Source organism: Sebastes umbrosus, chromosome 16 (genome assembly GCF_015220745.1).
Source record: "Sebastes umbrosus isolate fSebUmb1 chromosome 16, fSebUmb1.pri, whole genome shotgun sequence".
Taxonomy (NCBI): Eukaryota; Metazoa; Chordata; class Actinopteri; order Perciformes; family Sebastidae; genus Sebastes; species Sebastes umbrosus.
This window is the reverse complement of record NC_051284.1, coordinates 13,001,417-13,023,601: the sequence shown is the minus strand read 5'-3', so window position 1 is coordinate 13,023,601 and position 22,185 is coordinate 13,001,417. Positions and strand designations below refer to the sequence as shown.

General features: G+C 43.6%; 1 protein-coding gene and 1 long non-coding RNA gene across 2 annotated transcripts in view; one reads left to right on the top strand and one right to left on the bottom strand.

Annotated features, from left to right (window-relative positions):
* Nucleotides 1-12,423, top strand: part of LOC119474662 — an 87,330-nt gene extending 74,907 nt beyond the window's left edge. The window contains exon 2 of the long non-coding RNA XR_005203610.1: nt 12,209-12,423. This is a non-coding gene — a long non-coding RNA (uncharacterized LOC119474662). The remainder of the gene's footprint in view (nt 1-12,208) is intronic.
* On the bottom strand, nt 7,706-21,369 carry bmf1 (BCL2 modifying factor 1). Its single transcript, XM_037746826.1, has 4 exons — nt 21,057-21,369; nt 18,679-18,878; nt 17,787-17,989; nt 7,706-12,389 (listed from the first exon to the last, which is right to left on the bottom strand). The coding sequence occupies exons 2-4, from the start codon at nt 18,851-18,853 to the stop codon at nt 12,273-12,275; spliced, it is 495 nt and encodes a 164-aa protein (XP_037602754.1). The 5' UTR covers nt 18,854-18,878; nt 21,057-21,369; the 3' UTR covers nt 7,706-12,272.
* Nucleotides 21,370-22,185: the final 816 nt, after the last annotated feature.

Sequence of the window (22,185 nt, the reverse complement as noted above, 5' to 3'; positions counted from 1 at the left end):
CAGGGAGGGACCGGCTACAGCTTAGATTCCCCAGCCCCGTCTTTATCACGCCCATGACTGGATTTATTAAGCCTAATGCTGTTAATCTGCTTGATTCTCAGTGTAAACCCATTATAGGGGACATGCTGGAGGTAAGATAACGACAGGGGGAGATGATAGAGAACTCTCTCTGTTTTCAAGTAAGAGCCAACTTCTGTGCGATTATCTGGCCGGGCTGTGATCTTGTCAAACACGGACAACTGTCATAGGTCAGGGTGTGCCAAAAACAATGGTGTTAGGCATTCTTGTTGTCACCGAAAGCGGCAGATGAGGAGTTATTTACATCTGTGTTATCTCCTTTGTGCCAGATCGTGCTCACTCACTGTTTTCCACCAGGAAACCTTGAAAACAGTATCAGGAGGCATTGTGCAAAACAACCTTGATTTGTATAAACATTTTGCCAGCGGGATAGGTGGGGGCTCGCGGTTTTGCAGACATCTCTACACTGCAATTGTGACAAGCTGGTCAGCTCCGTGCATGTCGAACCCAAATGATCAGCCATGTTATAATGCTCAATAGGATGTAATAACATGGTATGCTGGTGGCTTTCGGAGCGGTCAGGCTACAGTTGAGAGCCCCTGCCTACTTTTTGCCTTGCATGGTGAGTTTCAGCGACCGCACTCCCGTCTGCTGCGACCACAAGGCTCACCGCCGTCTCTCTTCGGCGTCGCAGCCGTTCGGTAGGCAGGGCCCGTCCTTACCACACCTCACCGCACCACAACACAGCGCACAGCCACAGTCACATGAAACCCTCACACCCCTCACAAGTCTGCAGAGCTGTCTGCCTGGTGTCGCAGCGCAGAGGGGAACACAATGCACGCCACAAAAGCGAGCACACCACGGTGATACTTTCACATCATGCTGGTTGTAGGAGTTTCACATCACCTTGAGTGGGTGATGTGCAGTTGTTGTTTTGTTTCAGTGCGTGTGTGGTGTCAGGTTGGTGGAGTAGACTAAGACCAAAAACTAATTTTCTCAGAACAAGAAGGTCACTGCTGGAAAGCACAATTATCTGTAATAGGAGTAGACATAAACGTCGCAAGGTCAACCCAACCACATCGCATATAGTTAGCACACGACGGTTCACAGCTCTACATGGAGCACAAAGTGAAATACCAAGGAGCTAAGGTCAACCCTTCAGGCCATAATAGTATTTGTAGGTTTGTCCAACAAACAGCATGCGAATAGAAGTGGTGAGCTATTTTTTTTTATCATCGCCGCAATCTGTTTAACTGTTGGGTTGGACTTGTCAAAGACAAATGTTGCACACGAGTGCACGTTATACTTTGTTTTCCAGCCCACCCTCATCTCCATCTGCATTTGAAATTCATACAACTGTCTTGGAAGAGAATTATTTATGAGCAAATCTGTTCATTGGAATGGCTTGTCTTGTTTTTGCTTTACCGCGCTCCCCTGATGGAGTTCTGCAGGGACCGCCTGTCAGAATCACCGTTTTTTTGTTTTTTAATGGAGCCATTCTGCCAAAAACACGCTACAAAAAGTTACTGTTTTTGAAAAACAGGAATATAATTACAGCTTCATTACAGACATTATGATAATCCCCGCACAAACATATCCACTGTCCCAATTTCCCCGAAGTTATTAGTGAGATTCTGTGTATCTGTTGTTTTGTTTATCTTAAACAGGGTTTTCATGTCCTCCCACGGTGGGATGGAGGTGATCGCAGGTTAATGATGAGACGCAACAAACGAGATGATTGGAGTGCGTTCCGTTCTCTGAGCTTTGGTCCCAGGTGGTTCCCCCGTTTCAGGTCCCGAGCACTGTCTTTGAGAAGTACGGGTTCAAGAGTTTACCCACAGTCGTCTGGGAAATGGAATTAGCCAATCAGCGTGTAGGGATAGCGACGGCTAGCTGAGACAGCTGTGTGTGAAGAGACGAGATGAACTGGTTGGTCAACGTCTGGACTGTTCTTCCTGAGGGACAATTAAGGACGGAGGGAAATAGAGAGAAAGAGATAGAAATAGACAAAGGTAATGTAATAGAAAGACTTGGTTTTGCTCGTTTGGATAAATAATGTGCAGCTATATTTAATCCCAGTAAGGGGTCTCCCAGGGACTCCGAACATTTGGTAACAGTAAAATCTAAAGAGTAATGTTCTCAAAGTTTCATAGTGATCACAAAGATTGGGGTTGGACTGGGAGGAGAGGAGAGGAGCCAATCTACGACTTTGTTTATTGCCATCCAAACTTGGCTCAGCCAGCCGGCCCTGTGGCTCATGCAATTGTTTGAGATGAGCTGGCGGACGGCCAAACCTGGAGTAAATCAGCACTGTCAGTCAGCAACAACAGCCAGCAACACAGGGAGGGGGGGAGGAGGGTTATGTATGTAAGGATGGAGGGTGGGGGGGGAGGCGATTGAGAAGTTTTGTGTGTATGTGTATGTGATAGACATACAGATAAAGAGGGAGTGCAGAAAAACAGGGCCAATAAGCGAGGAAAAAAGAGAGTAGGAGGGAAGTGGGGGATGGGAGGCCAGAGACAAAAAGTCAGAGAAAAGGAGAGAGAGAGAGGGAGGGAGGGAGCGCCTGGTGCTCTGTTGTGAAACATGAGCTCGGAAAAACTGCTCTGAGTTTAACACTCAACCCAATGTTTTTGCAGTTGTTACTGTTTGGAGGAGGTCCATTGCATGAGCCGACACGCACTGAAACCTACACAAACACACACACGTACATTTGTCCCAGAGCCCCACCCCTGGTGTGCTGGTTGTTTTTCTTCCTCGGCCTCATCCCTCTCTCCACACTCCTGTTATCAAGGTGAGGTGTGCTAACAAGACAGGCTGACGTCTCTGGCGCGCTGCCAACCTGCTGGGTAGGAAAAAAAACGCACCCGCTGAACTGGCCCGGTTCTGTAGCTCGGAGGGCTTTATGCAGCTCTTTATGCGTGCTGCCTGCTCACGACGACAGTGCGTCTGGAAAGCGGGCATGAGGCGGGCTCTTCTCTCATTACTGCACACCACAGGCCGTGCCAGCGCAGAGGGCTCCTCGTGTGTCCTCAGGAAACCACAGTGACTCCTTATTTTTATCTTGCTACAGGAACCTTTTTCCTGCCAATTAGCTCCCAACAATGACCCTGCTTGTTTATGTACTGTCTATTGAGTGACATCCCCCATCATAATTAGGCTGGGCGAGTGTCTCTCGCAGCTACACGCCGAGTGAATGGATTTTCACACGTGGGGAGAGACAGCTGCCTGCTGTGTGCAGGCTTTACAGGGTGTATCTTTTAATTGGGTCCAAATGGTGGTGGTTGAGTACGAAGATTTTGCGATAAAGTTGGAAAACGTAGAGGGGAAGAACAATAGCCAGCAGGAGACGGAGAGAGGACAAGTTCAGCAGGTTCATGTGCTGTGCTCTGAGGATTTTTTAAATCCCTCCCCTTGACCACAGGATACTGCTAGTGTGTTTGTGAGTCAGAGATTTCAGCTCTGTGCATGTGTGTGTGTGTCACAGCTGTGAGGCCGGGAGTGACTGCTGCTCAACAAAGCACTGCGCTCTGCTGGGTTGCTCTTGGTAAACAAAGGGAACTCACAGTGCTGTGTAGTGATTGCCCAACCTCTCCTCTAGCAGAGAGCGTAAAGAAAAGAGCCGGTCGAGCACGGCAGATTAAAGGAGAAGTTGGAAACGGGGGAGTTTTAAAAGTGAGAAAATGACCCAGTTACACAAGCAAAACTAGAACTGTTTATTTGATTATCAGCTACAAAGTGTTAACAGATCAATTTCTGCACGCTCTCCTCCCAGCTGTGATAGGGTGGCTGAGGTGGGGGTTAGGGTTGGTGTCTTGGTGCCAGAGGAGGTCAGCTGTGTTCAGTCACAGCAGAGAGAGGAGGGGATGGTTGCTGAGTTGCTGCGCCCACGGCATGCCCAGCTGAACCCCGATCCCTCCTTCTCCCCCTGCACGGCGACATGCAACACTGTTGGCTTAGCCGCTTATTCCCATGACAACTTCCCGCCTGAGCACCAGATGTGTGCAACGAGGGGAGAAAGGAGAATGGAAAGTGTTCAAACACATCTATGGCTGAGGCGGCGACGTTCCTTCGCCCTGACACTAGAAGGAGTTAAGTTTGGTGTAACATGTTTTCTACTCATGTGTAAACAGATTTATCACTTTTCCCAAATGCACTATTAATTCACTGAGTTTTTCATTTGACATGAAGCCGAAGCGTGCGAGTTCACAATGGTTTTGTTCAACAAAGAAGGAAAACTTTGCATTTTTGCATAACTAACAATTACCATTCCATTTAATTCAAAGTGGAGCTGTCGTGCCTGCCGTGTTTTGCTGCTGTCAGGTTTGAAAAAGGGAGGATTAGGTGTATGTTTGGGGCTGTTTGGGAGTATGGGTAGTGGGAGTGGCTGTGTGGTTCACACATGGCAGATATCATCTTCATTGTTCAACATAGTGATAGACGTGGACCGCTCAAACATGCGTGCTAAGAACATAACCACAATCAAACCAACGAGACCCAAGAGTCAACAGCCGTGCTAGCAGCTCTGTGAGGCTGTACACAGCTTTGAGCTGTTAATTGTACGGCGTAGTTGAGTGTTGCGAGCTGCCATTTTTTAAGAATCTGGTTTGTGAACTCAAAATTGGGATCGCTACCGTACTGTAACTTGTCTATTTGAAAACAGAGGGTTTGTGCAGTCGCACTAGTGGCGATTCTCTCTCAATCAGTGGTCTACAGTGTTTTAACTCCACCTTCTAGTATAGGCTGAGCTCGCTTGGAACCTCGGCTGAAGTGGTACCAAGAATGGAGCGGTTCTATTGGTACCATCCACAACTTTTGTTAAAGGAAACGCAAAAATAACCGTTCTAATGTGTAACAAACTGAACTGAATGAACTGGACTGCTTGGTGGAAACGTGCCAATAGTAACATACAGCTGAGGTTGATGGGAATGTTATTAGCTTTGCAGTGTTTGGTCATAACCTAAAGTATTGGACAAATTACAGCTTGATGATGGCGTTAGATGGAAAGTCAGAGGATCGACAATGTTATCACAATTCATCCTAAGGGGCGACACAAGTGTCTCTACCAAATTTCAATGCAATCCATCCAATAGCTGTGGAGATATTTCACTAAAAAACAAGTCAACAAGTCAGTAGGATTTATTATGAATGTACAAAACTTCATGTCAATCCTTAAGTTACTTGTCTCTCTTATTTTGGACAGGAACCATTCATGCACACCAGTTCCAGTTTGAGCTGTAGTGTGAGATATGACTCATAAACAAGCTTCCTCACTGATGTAATGGAATCTGAAAACAATTCATTTAGTCTTAATTTTTTCTCTGTGCAGCCCTTTCTATGTTGCTGTTAGCAAATTAAAACAGTCACAGACTCATTAATGTAATTTCAGACTTTCAGAGTTCCTGTCCTCAAATCATACCTACATTAAAATTACAGCTCAATGAAAAGGATGAGCTCACAGGTGATAATTTAGTAATTGCCCCTGTGTGCTTGAGTGAGGAACTACTTGAAGCGGCTCTCGGGGCTGGGGGGAGAATCTGCGGCTGGTGCTGCAGAGCAGGTGCCGAGGTGCCTGTCAACGCTAATTTGCTGTTTTTCTCTCTCACGCAGCTACTTTATTCACTTAGTGGCACCACTTTAGCGCAGTAGTGAGAGGGACAAATTGAAGCTGTGCTTGAATGCGTTGCACTCTGCAACTTTAACTCGAGCAGAAACTCCTCTTCAGTCTGCCGGAGAGCCGGGCGAGTAGGAGTTAACGACGTAGGCTGCACTGTTTTCATTGGCTTTGCAGACATAAACAAGAGCCGTACTTGTGCGTGACCCCCGGGCCTGACCCCAGAGATAGACGCTTCTCTAATGGGTGTCTCTTTCAGCAGGCGGCCAGGCCAGGGGAACAGAGGAGCCATTGTTTGGGCCAGGGAAAGCCGATGCTCTCCCTATTAAAGTGCTGAGCATAGAGGAAGGGGCCGTAGGAGCCATGAAGCCGAGGTAAACAACGAAGGAGACAGGGGGCATCCTTGGCACACAGGGTTGAAATTTAGGCTAATATCCCCTCTGCACAGATGACACCCAGGTCTCTAGTCACATGATCTTTATATGTTTTGACAGTTGTATAAATAGCACCGTTAATTAGCTCCTATTAAGGCTTGAGATTCCTACACTAAGAACACCTAAAGAAACAGGATTAGGAGGGGAGCGCTGAGCAGTTGTGTACTCTCAACCAACCGTGACTGGGGTAGGAGCTGTTGTTCTGTTTCAACCACATCCTCTGACACACTATGTCATTGTGTGCATGTGTTTGCGTCGGGGGGGCCGCAGACAAGGTAGTTCTTTTGCTGGAAGTGGCCAAACAGGTGAGTCAGGTGTCAGCGAAGCGTGAAACCGTACCTGGCACGTATGACAATGGAAGTGCCACGCGTCAGCCTCCAGGGGGGTGACTGTAAGTAGTCTGGTCTGGTGAATAAAAGAGCAACAAGGTGTGTTTGTACGCACTTTGTAACAAAAGTACTTATATATTGGACAGATATTAAAAACTATCATCCATATAAAAAAAAAACTGCACTTTTTCTCGCCACACAGACCAGCAATACCCACTAAACTTCTATGTTTATATGTGTCAAAAGTAATCAATCAGTCCCATGCCTCGAGGGCGTCCACGCTGCAGTGTAACTAATCTGCAGGCTCAGCAGCGTTGGCCTTAACCTTTCAGGAGGCGACAGCAATGCAGTGTGAGGTAACTCTGCTCATTTGCTCTATACATAGGCTCATTCAGTTGTCATGCAACACTTGCTTGTATGTGTGTAGAGTGCAGACAGCGGTTATTAGAGAGGGTTGGAAGCCCCGGTGCTCCCACTAATTTAATGACCTAACAGCAGGAGGGATGTGATGGGCACAGTTTCTGTCATACGCATGGCTAGCTTCAGATACTAAGGCTAATCCATCAGTGGCTTACTTTCACAATACAAGTCCATAAAGTAAAAGCTTGGGCTTAAAAGAGCAAAGGAGGAAATTAATTCTTCTGTACTATTTTTTTAGTCCAAGTGCAGGAGCATCGACATCAAGTGAAGAGAAAACAGCAGCAGTTTTCAGGTGTGAAAGACTGGACTTATGTATGTTCTTCCTCATCTGATGTTCCTATTGCACTTGAGCCATTAGTGGAGTTGTATTTCTCTGAATTCACACGTTTCTCCTGTTTTTCTTACACGTTAAGGACAATTTGAAGTTTTTTTTCTTTGTCTTAAAGCTAGGGTTGGTAGTTTTCTTCAAAAACAGTTTTTGTTATATTTTTTTGAATTTCTCATTACATCTCGACAGCAGTCAATAAATCAAATGACCGGAGTCTTCCACAAGCTGCCAGGTTGACAGCTGTAAGTACCCACAATAGCCATGTTCGTTGTTTATGTTCATTATGATAATTGTGGGGGAGTGGCTTTGGAGGGAGGCCTGAAGGGACGGGTTGTCAGTGTTGCCAACTTTCTCTCTAGAGTTAGGGACTTTTGGAGCTGATGTTATAGCTACTTTCATTGGAAATGAGTTGGCAACACTGGGCTGGGTTTTTCGGTTGGATAATTTTAAAAATCTAGCGTTCTCTTGCTAATTTCTCAACATTACCAACTCTAGCTTTAAGTAGAGCATGGGTACCATGGTAGTATGCGTTGATGTAAAGACATAAACTTGATTCAACTTGACACCTTCAATAAAATTTTATTGAAAAAAAAAAAGTACCAATAAACAACAAGAAATCCAGAAAAAAGATTTGTAGAGCAAAGCTCCATATGTACAGCATATTGCACTACATAACAAATTGTCTTTACTTCCATATTATATCAACAACCAAAAAATATATATAAACACAAAAAAATGAGTGCACAGTAGAGTCTCGAAAACACACAGTCAATGTTTACAAAAATGCTACATTTTCGCTGGGTCTCATTTCTTGGTATACAGAGAGTGTGTGATAATCAAGACTTCGTTGAAACTGAGCAGTTAAAGGCATATTCCAGGGTTTTTTAGAAATACATGTACACTTTATCTGTTCTTTAAAGAAGGGCAAATAGTCCACAGCTATAAGCTCATGAGCCAAGTTAACCACAACCATGAAATATTTTGGTTTGCTTGGTTTTTTCTTTATACACCACGATGAGATGTGCAAGGAATGTTGCAAGTTCATTTTTCATATAAAAAAAAATGCCCTTGATCTCATGGACTTCAAAAGGATCCTACTCGTATTCAAAATTATTTTACAAGCAATGAACTGTCCTTATAAAAGCACACCCTTTTTCTTAAGAAAATACATTTTAAAAAGTTAAGAAAGACCACGAAGAAGAAATGTTATCATTAAAAAAAAATCAAAAATCAAAACCTTCCTCGAAAAACTTCAAATTTATATAAAGTGGACTACAAAATTCAAGACACTGACGGTTTCCATAAAATACATGTCCCACTCTAGGGATCCTCCACACTCACATATAATGTGATGAGTGCAGTTTGGGAACCTCATTCTAACACAATTATACAGGGCACCACGGTGGCTTGTTTCCCTTTCCAATAAATCAAACAGGCCGTCAATCCGAGCCTACTTGGTCAATGCACAGATATACGTCTGACACATGGCAAGACTAGCCCGAGAGAACAATCCAGAGTATATACTATACGTTAACACACAACAGATAAGGGACCCATGGGATCTACAGAAACAAAGTACTTTCCAGTGCATGTTGATTACAACACAATGATCAAGATTAAAGAATTGAACACATAAACAAACGCCCTGTGACTTAATATGAAGGCAACCTTTTTTCTGTTTTGAAGCATTTCTACTGTCATGTGTATCATTAGCGATGGGTGGGATGGGTAATGACTCATTAATTACAAAGGAAAGGTCACATCCTGTTGAAAGGTTAAATTGCGTTGAAGCTGCTGCTTTTCTAAACCGCATTTTGTGAATCTACCCATGATGACTGGTGAAATGGGGTGGTGGAAGATAATGAAAAAGGTCTGAATTGGTTGGGCCCTTCCCTGGAAAATCACAACCTTTTAAGTGAAACGCTCCACCCAGAATCTATTTTTTGAGAATCAAACACCCATCCCGTAGGCTTGAAAGGTGAGGCTTGTAGTTTTCTTCTTCATGAAGAGCAGCAGCTGTGGTCACGGTGAATTCATGTTGGTTTCAATGTATTCCAACAGTTACATTTTGGATATATGGATGAATACGCTATTTCTTCTACTCAATATTGTCCACCTCATTGCTATGAAGCGCTGACAGAAGCAGTGGATTTTGGCGAAACAATGACCGTGTTATTGCACTATGCAAACGTTGTAACCAACATGAATTCTAACAGACCATAGCTGCTGTTCTTCATAAAACTAAACCCTTCTTAGAGCCTACAGGAGATGAGCGATACTCCAAAAAGTAGAATTTGGGTTGAGTATCATATGAAGAAATGTCCAGTACAATGCAGTCCAACTTGCTCTGCACAGTCAAACAACTGAAGCAAGTCCAAGACCAAAACAAAAAAAAAGGAAAGTAATTGCACACACGGGTGTATACAGTAGAAATGGGCAAATATACAAAAATAAATAAGAAGGAAGAAAATAAATTACAAAGAAAAATGAACCAATGATGAACAATGTAATAAAGGAGCAGCACAAAAAGGAAGTCAAGAGCCAGTGGTGAGACAGGGGCGCTACAGGGACTGGCTCAGCGTTCAGGATCCGCAGGAAACTATATAACCACAACCACATTCAGTGCACCTCACACGTCTACACGTTCAGTAGCCCCCGTCACCACCACAGTCTGCAAGCCAGCCTCAGTCTCCTCAGTCAAACTGTACCTTTATATATGTGTGCTGAGAAATTGGCCGAGAGGATTTTTAAAACTGAAATGAAAATGAAAGACTTGACGACACCTCGAGGGGTTTTGTCATAAATAAAACGGATGAAAACACTGCTCTTCTTCTAACCATGTAACAGATTCTCAAGGTCACCAGTAGCCCACAAAGTCTGTCCCTGAGACATCTTTAAGAGAATGAGAGGAAACCCTAATTATGCAGTGATAAACTTGACACATTGTAAGGAGCGAGTAATTACAGACCCCTGATATGTACTGCTCCTTGGGTCCACGAGTTGGCCTGGGTTCAGCAATGGAAAATATAACAAACAGCATCTTCAACAGTGTCTTTAAACATATTCATATTTCAACAATAATTACAGTCTTTTTCACTTTTGTCTTTTTGTCTGCTGAGTGGTTATATGTACTAAAAATGTCTCAAATCTGGATCTGAGCACCAAAGACAATACAAGATCACCCAACAGAATATAAAATGATGTAAAACCCCGTAAAAGTAGCCTGAGACGATCTGTTTCACAGATTGATTATGCAGTATTGTTTGGTGTTCAGAACACACACGGGCTGTGAAAAAGAAAAAAACAAAACAAAACAGGACAGAAACCTTTCAATTGAGGCTCTATTGTAACTCTATTGTAGCCTGAAACACTGGTGCGTGAAATTTCCAGAATCCAATCCATATCCCAGACTGCGTTCAGTCAGGTCTCTCAACATTGATTATTTGTCTTGGACATAAAGAGTGAATACATCTGAAATGTTGAGGCGTGAAAACAAGTCATAACTGAAAACCTTCATACAAGACAGAGGTTAGCGTGGTAACAATCTGAACTCTTGAAGGGTGTACGTCTAGTGCAAAAACAGTGGATCCACAGCTCCACTTCAAGGGCATGGAGGTCTGAAAACAATCACATGAAAAGAACACACGGAAAACACAGGGATGACTTGAATGTGGGAATGAATGTGGGAACAACGGAGGGAAGAATATCGGGTGTTCTCACTGAAGTTTTAAAATCTTTATGGTAGCCAAATTGTTTTGTTACTATTTAGGTAAAGAATACTTAAATTTGCTCTGTATTACAAACAATGTGCTTTACTCTAATGTTAAAATTTAGTGCACAGGTGCTAGACCTCTAAAACGCATGCAAAAGTCAGCACGACATAACTTTAATCTAAATATCTTTTCATGCATCCTTTAAAGGTTCTTTCCGCGCCTTCTTTAGTGTGCTACATCTCAGACAACATGCAGACACAGAGTAGCTGTGTTAAGGAAGTAATAATACAATAAGGGGAGTTGCATAATCAGAACTTGAAATGAATCAGTAACGGTAGTAATAAGTCATATATAATATGTCAATAAAAATGATCTCTTCAAATGTTTGGGTGTAGCCCAAAAGATTTAAACAGTGTGTTGGTATTAAAAGTAATGACTGTTGATTATGCACTTCTCGCTGTCATTTAAAAATAATACTCATTAATTACAGCTAACTGCTTTTTAAAAATTTGTTTTCAGTTTCATTATCCCCAATTTCTAATATCAATATTAGCTGTTGTATGCTGTTGTTCACAGGTGTGCTGGCAGTCACCAGGCGTGTTTGACCAGTCAATGACGTTCAGTACTGCAAACTCCACCCCGATACTTCCTGAGTCATCTAAATGTTCTGTCATGTAGCACGCGACTGAAGAAAGGCTTGCCTTACAAACAACTGTGCATATTAAAAAAAAAGGATATTTAGATCACAAGTTAAAGTGTGCAGACTTTTTTCATGTGCAGAAACTTTGTTCCCAATATTTGTGAATGCTACTGAGGGATCGTGTTCAAACGTAATACCATACCAAAGAAAATGGAGAAGTAAGAAAAACTAAAAACAGACAGCAAAATAAAGAAATTAAGAAAAGATAAATGTCCCATTGAGGTGAGGTGCAAAATGCTTTTGTTCTGAGAAGTTGCCTCTTTGGAAATTAGTAAATCAACTTTGTCTGGTCACTTGGGAAACTTCAGAAAACCTCACGCCACGTTTCCTTTCATTTCCTAACCATCTCATCTCGCCTCATCTCAAAATTGCTCAATACTCATTCTGGCAGTTGAATAAGGCATTCCCAGGGTCTGTGGAGGTCATTAAAGATGGATACATGTTGAAGTGCAAAAATTTCAACAGGAACGTTGTACTGTACAAAACGACTACACCACACGTATACCAAAATATGAACATTGTCCTGTAGAGGAATCTCGGAGCATCATGGCATCTTCTCGGAAAGAAAAAAAACACACGACCTTGTATAAAAGTTGGTTGTCTCCGTCCCGCGGTGACCCTTTGTCTCCTTTCTTTCCCCCCCCCAAAACAGACCCGTGTTAGATTTGACAGTGCCATTAGGAGTCCAGTCCCTCAGACAGACGGGGAGAGCCCCCTCACCTCCGTCCTGCTCCACCTCCTCCAGCAATGAACCCCCTGTCAAACAGAAGGCTGAGCAGAGTCGCGGCCAGGCGCCACCACATCCGCCCCTGGTTCCTTTGGTTTCGATGATACTGGAGCAACAAATGAAGACAAAAACATACAGGTTAGTGCACTCTACTGGAACTCAATAACAAAATACAGTGCTAGAAATAGTCACTAGTTGGTGTTGCGTGTGATGTGTGCTGATTGACAGTGAAAACAGTGAAAGGGGTCAACTGAGAACAGGGTAAGTCAAAACTAGACACCGGAACAACGCTCATATTTCCACAACAGTCTGCTTCTGTCCCCAACAATACTTATTAGAGAGGCCTCCCTTTGTGTTCGGGATCACAATCCGGGCTTCCCAACAGACATGCAACACATTCATTATACGGTCACACTTTTTCTAATCTTCCCGGCGGAGACCGGCAGCCAGTGGCTCAGGAGCGGAGACTCTCTCGGGTTTGCGAGCCAATTGGATTGTGTGCGATTAGGGGGATAATGCTATCGCTGCCATTGAGAAGCTGAGATAAGATAATTGCACTGAATGGGATTAGGGAGCTCTTGATGAGAGAGAGGGAGCGCTCTGGAAACACGTATCTGTATGAGAGGTACAGTAGTCTGTCTGCTCATCAGCAGACGAAAGGCAGACTCCACCACGCCTGATAATGCAGCGGCTATTTACAGACCATAATAGTTGTAAACGGAGGGAGACTTGAGATTACTTTTCTCATGACAATGCACCAAAGTGAACTACCTTTTCCTCTGCAACATTCTGCTATTGTTTACTAAAGCCAAAATATCTAAAGGCAGAGATTAGATACGCCCCGTATTGACATGACTGTTAAGGTGGTGTCCAAACATTGACCTAGTTAGCAGCCAAGAACTGCCATTGTGATAAGCCTCTCTTTGCTCTTATCAATTTGTGGTGAACATTGCGGGGTGTTGCATAAGCTTCGCCAGGTTTCCGACCAGCATGTGTGTATGTTACTACTCTCTTACTCTTGCTGGCTTTTTGTTCAAAAGAAAAATGGAGAGGTAAAAAAAAAGACCATGGGAGCCTTGATGAAATCAGTTCTCTGTTATGACTTATCTAAATCTTGCCTGGGGATATTTTGATAAGGACATGATAATAGCATAATGTCTGCTTCATATAAACATAAGGCAGTATTTATATGCAGCACAGAGTGGATGAGCTGGCAGCCAGCATGGCTTGACTTGGCACGTCTTTTAAATCTGAAACTAAAGTACATGAGAGACTACAGTCAAGTTACAACTCTGGGATCAAAGAAGAGGACGGCAGAATGGCTGCATATGTGCAATTATATGTATATTGTATATATGTGTAATACTTTAAGTTTCAGTAGGCAGAACGTTTTTGGCATCATCGGGCAAAAAATCCCATAATAACCTTTCAGCATATTGTAATCCAAGTGCTCTGAGAGATAACTAGACTTCTTCATCTCCTCATAGCTCTGTTTTCAGGCTTTAAAAAACATCTAGCTCATGACGGGAGACTTTGGCCAATCACAGGTCATTTCAGAGAGAGCGTTCCTATTGGCTGTGCTCCGGCTGGTGGGCGGTGTTTGATATTTCCTCAACTGTTTTCAGATGCATTAGGAGCACCGGAGGACACAGAGGCACACTTTTTTCAGATTACCTGTCTCATGCACTACTGTCAGGATATAGTGACCGTTTGATAAAAATAACTTTTTTTAAATCCTATTTGCTCTACCCACTGCTGCTTTAATGAAGCTCAGAGTTTCAACATTAGATAGTAAAAGTTGTAGGAGTAAGATGAGTCAACCGACGCTACAGAGCTTGTGTATTTACTACAAGCTACATGAGAAGCAGTTAATCTTTATAAACAGAAACAGAATGTTCCTGTGACGGTGACCTTTTGCCCTTTTCTCTATCAAGCCGAGAGAGAGACAAACAGAAAGAAAGAGAGGGGGAGAGTGAGAAAAAGAGGTGTGCAAAGGCCTTTCACAACTCTTATAGTCATGAGTCACGCCACCAACTGTCAAACTGAGACCCGGGCTCTAAATTTAGCCAGCGATAGAGCGGCAGACTCTAGCCAGATGCTCGGTGTCGTCACTCTGACACCAGCCTGATGTGCTTTATCAGTGCCCCATGTGGGCTGTCTGTCAAGCCAGCTGCTCAGAAGCTCTGCCTTATCGCTTGTGCAAACAAACCGGCCTCAATAGCAAGAAACTCTGGATTAGTCACATGAGGGAGGAGACGAGGAGAATTACAAAGAGCTGTGGTATTAGATAAAAGAGAGCTGCACAAATAGACTATCATCATCACAGAATAATTCATGAAAAGTAAATATCCAAAGCTAGCTTCATATGTTTTTATTTCCAGTGCAACTCCACTCTACAAGTGCTGAAAGGAAAGAGTGCCGTGCCCTTACTGGAACAGTCAAGAGATAACGCCACAAACACTGCGTGTGTGCAGACACACACACACACACACAGACACACACACACACACACACACAGGCGATATTCAACCCTGCTTTCAACACCTTCTATCGAAAGCATCAGGAGTCGTCTCTCTTAAAAAAACATGGGGATGAAACCTAACCCTGCTCCTTGCCCTGTGCAGGCTGGAGCAGTCTTCCTGCCATTGTGACAGTCATTATTGCCTTGTCTCGAATGGCGGGCCGGCTAATGTCAGCCATACTCATGGGACCTCGGCGTCCCCTCCAGCCCTCTCTGACTGAGGAGCAATTTATCTGTCAGCATCCACCAGCACTCCTTCGCTACCTAATCCCTGCTTTCGCCAGGGGCCTCAGGCTCCCATGGAGCACACTCGCAGCCACATTGCTCCCAAATCCATCAAGACGATGGCAGTCAAAGGCACTTGAATGGCTCAGGGACAAGTGTCTGCACTGAATAACCGCAATCGCCTACTGACAGGAGCAGACAGGAATGAGACCTGACAAACAGAAACACTATTATGAGGTGAGAGTTTTTGTGCTGACTGTCAGACCATGTGATAGTGAGAAGTGAGACACGGCAAAATGCAGAAAAACAAGTATGGGTGTATTCATGCATGAGCATGTACACAAACACACACACGGCACAATACAGTAATTAATTGCACAACCTGAGCCAGAAATAGCAATTACAGACGCTGCAGTTGAATCACACATCCAAAACCACACATCAGTGTTTGGGTTGTAAAAACATCCCTCAGCAACAGCCAGCCACGCAGGCTCTGAACACTCACACACACACTGGCAGAAATGAAGTTATGCTCCACTTGAAGTGTCAACAGTAGTCACGCTGGTATCTATGCAAGTTAGCATTAAAATTCCCTCACTCTTCACGATACATGTGCAAATATTATTCTCTTAATAGCTCTTTTACTATCGCACTATCATTGCATCTGTGTGCTGTCACTTGTAGCTTCAGGATGTGACTTCACAGGGCCGTTCTCACTCTGACTGTCCGCTCTGCTGTTTACTCAACCAGCAAAAGAAGAGCACAAGCTACTTCCTCATCCCCTGACCCAGGCCTGCCACCGTTGTGCGTCAGTAGATCCCAGCCACACAGACACACACATCGCAGCAGCAACTCTCATGTCTGGTTGTCTGTGCATGTTTGCCAGTGTCACAATACATGAGTCATGCTGATCTGCAGGGGTATATAAATAACTTGATAAGTGCATGAGTAAAATCAGAAACTATCTTCAGAGTATGAAGTGAAAAAAAAGTAATTATATTATGTGCAGAGAAGGGAGGGTCCCGTTTCCCGAAAGGGAGGTTTTAAGACAACTGAAGATGGTTGTTACTTGATCATTTGCGGCTCATTTCCAAACCTCCTTCCCTCATATACATGCTTATACCATCATTATGGAGCCTACCCCCCCCCCGCCCCCCCTTCTTTATGTCTGCGTAGACCTCTTATTTGAGTGTCTCCTGTGGCCGCTCCTTGCCGAGGGAAGGGACCACAGCTGTCCCCCTGGGGGCTCAGACGCTGAGCTTCGGGTTACAACATGTTTACCTTCTCCCGCCACTTCTGCTTTTTCCTGGACGTATCAGCATGTGTGAATGTTTTTAAGTGTGCACATGTGAATAAATATGCGTGTGAAGACTGTTAACCACTTGTGCAAGAAAGAGACTGCAGAATATCTCCCGAGGGTTTGTGTATATTTTCTGATGTTACAGCGACAGGGGTGTCACGATTGTACGACACTCCCACATAGAAGCAGCTTTACGCAGCGCACAGACTCAGTGGACAGTGTCACCCTGACCACAGTGTAATGTGTTGTTTGAGGGCAGGCATCCTTCATGCCACTTGCCTCCACACACAGGAGGAAACAGGAGAAAAGAGAGAGAGAGAGAAATAAACAGGAAGAGGAGGCAGGGGGAGAGCGTGGGGTTGGCGAGGTGGGGGGGAAGGGCTGTCCTTGTTCAGCAATGTTTTCGGCTTGAGGGTAGGTGAGGGGGGGGGGAAGAAACGCTGGGCTCTGCAAGTCCTGCATGTGCACAGTCTCTCCAAAACAAATATTGAGCAAACACAATAAAAGAGAGCAAACTTTTGTCCCGCCATAAATTTTTGTCGGATCAACATGGGATTAAAGTAATATAATAAAAAAAAACTGTGCGGACTGCACTTTTTTCTGCTTGGATTTTACCCCCACCCCTACCAACCTGACATCAAATAATTAAGACACACGCAAACACAACAACATCTAGTTTGATGGCAGTGGAGTTATGCTTAATCTGCAGCTTGGCACTGTTGTAAAGCCAGTGGAGCTGTGTGGACTGTCCATGTAAAACCCATATAAACTACGAGATACAATGAGCCATAATCAGAACAAAATATAGCATTAACATTAAGTTTCAGCTGCTAATTGATCCCCAGCTGTCTTCAGTCCATACTAAACAAATCCCATTTAAAAGGGCATACGGCTCCTGGTAAAAATCAGTCTCTCCTCCACCTTCAAATTGGTTCTTGTGCAGTATTTGGCTTCTAAAGTGGCTTATTTAACAAATTAAATTTCCTCCGGCATTAAAAAGTAATGAGGTGAGAAATTCTTCACTGTTTTTTTTTACTACTTCTGTGTTGTAAAGGCGAAGAAACAAGAGGCGTTTATGGTGTTTTTCTCATATCAGTATAATAATAAAGTGAATGTCAGAGTCTGGTTTGTATAACGGTGTATCCTCCTGGCTTTACTGCATTTTATTTTTGCCAGCTCAGCTTAAGTGTCCTATCTAGATGCTATCCAAATAACGGGAAAAGATTTGTTTGCCTGATGGCAGTCACAGGTAGCAATCTGTTAAACAAATGTAAAAACTGTCAAACACTCCTACATCAGGATTGTCTGCACGCAACACTTCATGAAGTGCGCTAAGTGGAGATTCTGTTACTGCTGGGGGTAGTGGTTGGCCAGTTGCACTTGTTTACTGCCATCAAACTAGAGGCCAAAAAGGAGTCTGTCTTGTACAGTCAGCAGGATGCATATTATCTCCTCACCAGTTGTAGGTGTTCCCGGTGAAACTGGTCTCCTATCAGCTGGAGTTTCTGGCCAATGCAGGCCTCCACACTGCGGGCCACAGGTTGCTGCCGGGGTAGCTGCTCCATCCCGTTTTGCTCCCCTTCACTTTCTTGTCGCCTCACTTCCTGATCCCCGACAAGCTCAAAGCGTGCCGGGAAGTGCAATCGAAAACCCGCGTTGCCTGTTGAGTGTCAAGGTTGAGACTTATTATTTTTGTCAACAACCATATAAAAATGTAAGTGCAGCAATGACACCTGACAAGGTGTTTTTCTTGTCTTACTGTTATTACGTCTATGCCAATTATGCAACAGGTACAAAGAGCAGCCAAGTGTTGCTGAACGTGTCTTTGACCGATCCGATTGCATAACTTTTAACCACAACTTTCCCAGTTGTGTGTGTGTGTTTTTTTTGTAATCAAACAATATGAGTCATGTAAGTGTTTCATCAGTCACTGACACACAACAATCTCACATGACACAGATTTGAGGTCAGTGAGTTGTTATGGAGCTACTCTGGAATGATTACTTGTATATGGCGCCAATGTAACTCTGCTGTCACTGATAATCACTTCTCTGTGCAGTTGCTGCTTACGCAGGTGAGCACTTCTGTCACGTCCTTTTCAGTTGCACTGCCAGCCTGGCGCCTTTTGAATAGCAAAGCAGCTGGGTACACTCCATGCAGACCATAAAAGCCACTGTGATCACGACTATCAGGCGCCAGGCGTGAGATCAGTGCAGCAACATTGTTACCCATTTCTCACACTAAGTCTCGCATTATAGTTTCGTGCTTCGGTTTTATAACACTGGCTATCACGCACGAGACAATGTTCCTTTTTCTCTTATGAAATACGGTATGTCATCACAGCCTCACCGTAGAAGAGTGGTCTGGGCTCCTCTGCGACTCCACAGGGCAGCATGCCGTTGTTGGGTGCCAGGGCAGGGCCAGGTGTCTGTGTGCCCCGGTCCTCGCACTTTATCTCTCTGAATGTGGTGCGCCAGCAGTAGTGGGGGTCTGGCTCAAACACATCATCCTCCTCATCGTCCATACGGGGGCACTGTAAAATGAGCAGCCTGAAAAGAAGCAGGGCAGAGAAAGAAAGATTACCGCTACAGTAGTTGTCATCCTAAGATCCCTTCACTAATGATGGTTGTAACCTTGGACGAGTCTGCATTAGGCATGATGAGATGATCTCAGCCACATTCAATATGCCTCCAAAGCATTCATTATTATTACAGACAACCTGTCTAGGTTATAATGAGTGCCCTCAAATCAATAAAACCACACTGGACATGGACAAGTTGGCGAAGAGAGAGAGAAAAAAAAAAAAAAAGGCAAACGATCTGCCTTCACTTGTGGCAAAGAGCTCAGTGCTTATATAGACAAATGGCTCTGTTCATCTCAGTGATGAAACCACACTATCCACTGCGGTCGGGAGACTCGATTGAGCCACATTTACATAAATGAGACTTTGGCTGACTGGATTAAATGAGAGGTAGAATATCTCTTTGTCTGTGCTAAGCAGCCCTGTAGACAGGAGCCTGGCTACTTAAATAACTGTGCCATGATTACTAACTTATAATATCAGGTACTTTTTTTTTTACAGCAAACAATTACAGGTATCACTGCACATATAAATATCTGAAACTTGATGACAGCAATAATTAAAATGATTATAAATCTCTACCGCAGTGTGGCAAGAGTCTCAGGGAGCACTTGGGAATCCCTCCAGAGAGTCGAATGATGCACTGCATTCGACCCTGAATCTTATAGTGGGGTCAAAGAGTTATCAAAATAATGGGTGAAACTCAAGTTGCATCAACACAGCTAGCCCCCGAGTCACAATGGAGTTGTAATACAGGGTTAGACTACTACCACACTTCCAAATTAGGGTCCACAGCAAAATGGTAATGACAGTCTTTGAGGAAAAATCCTAAGCCACTCTCCTTGCCCTGGTCTGGTCTGTCAGCCTGCCAGCTCTCTGGGAAGGAGTTTTCATTTCTTCACCCAACATAAGCAGATTGGGCCCGTCTCTCTCATAGCATGCCCAGACCTCACCGTTATACTGTGTGCGTTCACAATAAACCCTGTGTGTAAAACCACTTAATGCTTTGTTTTGACAAACACAAGAGTAAGAACATGGAAGGCTCAGAAAAACTTCCAGATAAGATACCCAGGGTTTGCTCTATATACTGTCCAGGCTGTTGTGTGTGTTTGTGTCAGACAGTGGCTCCCCCTGCTGCAAACTAAACAACCCTAACAAAAGGGAAGGAGGGAGAGATGAGGAGGGTGGTGGTGGTGGTGGTGAGGCAGCAGCTCTGTTTTGACACACTTTCCATCCACTATAGTATCCAAAGCTTCACATCACACCATGTCTATTAAATGAATGCACATTATAATTGACTTATAAGCTCTTCTTAGCAAGTAAGTAAGTAAAGTTTATTTGTATAGCACCTTTAACGATACAAAATCACAAAGTGCTTTACAATAATAAAAAATACATCAGTCAATATTAAAAGTAGCAATGACAAGCAACAGGGCTGTCAAGCTAAAAACACAACAAAACAAACAAATGAGGACAAAGACACATAAACAGGTAACAAGACAGTCAAGAAAAGGCCAATAAAAGCAATAAATTAATTAGCAATAAATCAATTACATTTTTCTTACTCAACGCGGTGACAGAATCTCGCGATATTTTAAATAAAAAAAAATCTAAACCTAAAAAATTCTAAATCCTAAATTATGTCAGAAAGAAAATGAGACTTGAAAACACATGTGTAGTGACATAAAAGAAAGTAAAAAAATAAACACATTTGTCTACATGGACACGTCTAAAATGTGTAATTACACGTTTACACGCGTTAAATACTATAATAACATCGTAATAACATAATAATAAACATATGAATACAGGCAGAAACACAACACAAACAGACAGAGCTGCAGTGTGAAGTCTCATTCACCGACTGAGCTGCGTAAACCGGGAAAGCCGGTATAATTCAAACCTGTCGTGTGAACTACAGACTGAATTACACTAAAAAACAGTTTTTTAGTTGGATTCCTTTGAAGGTTTTTATACAGTAAAGTACTAACTATGGAAACAAAGTTAGTTGCAGCTGTTTTCAACAACAACAGCAACACGTTGTTGCCTCTTTAAGGACGCGGATGTTACTAAACGGTGAGAGCTGGTGCGTAAAGTGTCCACACACTGAAGGACATTTAAAGGTGTTGTTTTTGGTGTTTCTTACCACAGAGATGGGCTTCGTTGTAAAAAGCTGTCTTATACTCAGAGAGAGGGGGGAAAAAAAGAAAAAGGACAACGGGTTCAATATCCTGGCAAGTCAGGCGAGTTTAAGTCCGTATCACCTCCACGACTACTACTTCCATTCTGGGAGGAAAAGTGCTGCGAGCCGATTTCATTTCGCCGACGTCAGCTCTCCAAAAAAAACTGACTCCTCCGTCTGGGCGTGGTGATGGAAATTAGTAAATAAACCCCCCTCTCTCTCAAAAAGAAACGCCAGTGTTTCTGTCCGTCCACTCTCTCTATGCATCTCAGCCGAGGCGGAGCATTGCATGCAGATTTACATCCAGACGCTGCAGCCAATCGGCGCGTTTGTTTTTGTCCCGCCTCCTCCAGCGCGTCTTCAGACACGTGGACGGGAAATTCCCCGTAGCACGAGACCGCTTTCACGCTACTACCTAGCGTGATCATCTGTTGCAGTGAAGTGCTTACATCAAACTTTTTCCCTTTTTAGGGCCAAAACTGGAACTTAATGGTGGGCCACGAGCCAAAAGCAAACACCTGTTGTTTTGTTTTGTTAAGATGCCAAATGGTAGTAGGATCCCAAGTTCCCTAAATAGAAGATTCTTTTAACTTTTACATAGTTAACTCCTCAAAACCTACTGTACCTGCTGAATACAAGTGGGCTCATTTCCAGTCAATTTATGCAATTCCAAGACTGTTTATGGACCCCAGCAGAAATATTCAAATACACTATTTTTAGAATATGAGAAAATAACACATTTATACTGCATGCAAAAACTGCATGTTTCTGCCCCAAACTGCATGGGATTATCATATAGTGGAGATGTCTGTAAAAGGGAGACTCGTGGGTACCCTTAGCTCCCATTTTCATTCCCATATATTGAGGTCAGAGGTCAAGGGACTCCTGTGAAAATGGCCAGTGCCAGTTTTTCCTCGCCAAAATTTTGCCTAACTTTGGAGCGTTATTTAGCCTCCTTCCTGACAAGTATGACATGGTTGTTTTCAATGGATTCATTAGGTTCTAGTTTAATATGATACCAGTATAGCTCTAAAACTGAGCCTGCTACAACCTCCAAAAGAGAGTAAAGACGGTCACAATCGCCAGCTATCCC

Excerpts from the sequence above, each read along its gene's own strand:
- bmf1 (XM_037746826.1), bottom strand. The coding sequence starts at position 18,853 with ATGGACGATGAGGAGGATGATGTGTTTGAGCCAGACCCCCACTACTGC. Across the intron at positions 17,990-18,678 it reads GCCCAGACCACTCTTCTACG|GCAACGCGGGTTTTCGATTG; the intron begins GTGAGGCTGTGA and ends GACACTCAACAG. Across the intron at positions 12,390-17,786 it reads ACCGGGAACACCTACAACTG|TATCATCGAAACCAAAGGAA; the intron begins GTGAGGAGATAA and ends TTGTTGCTCCAG.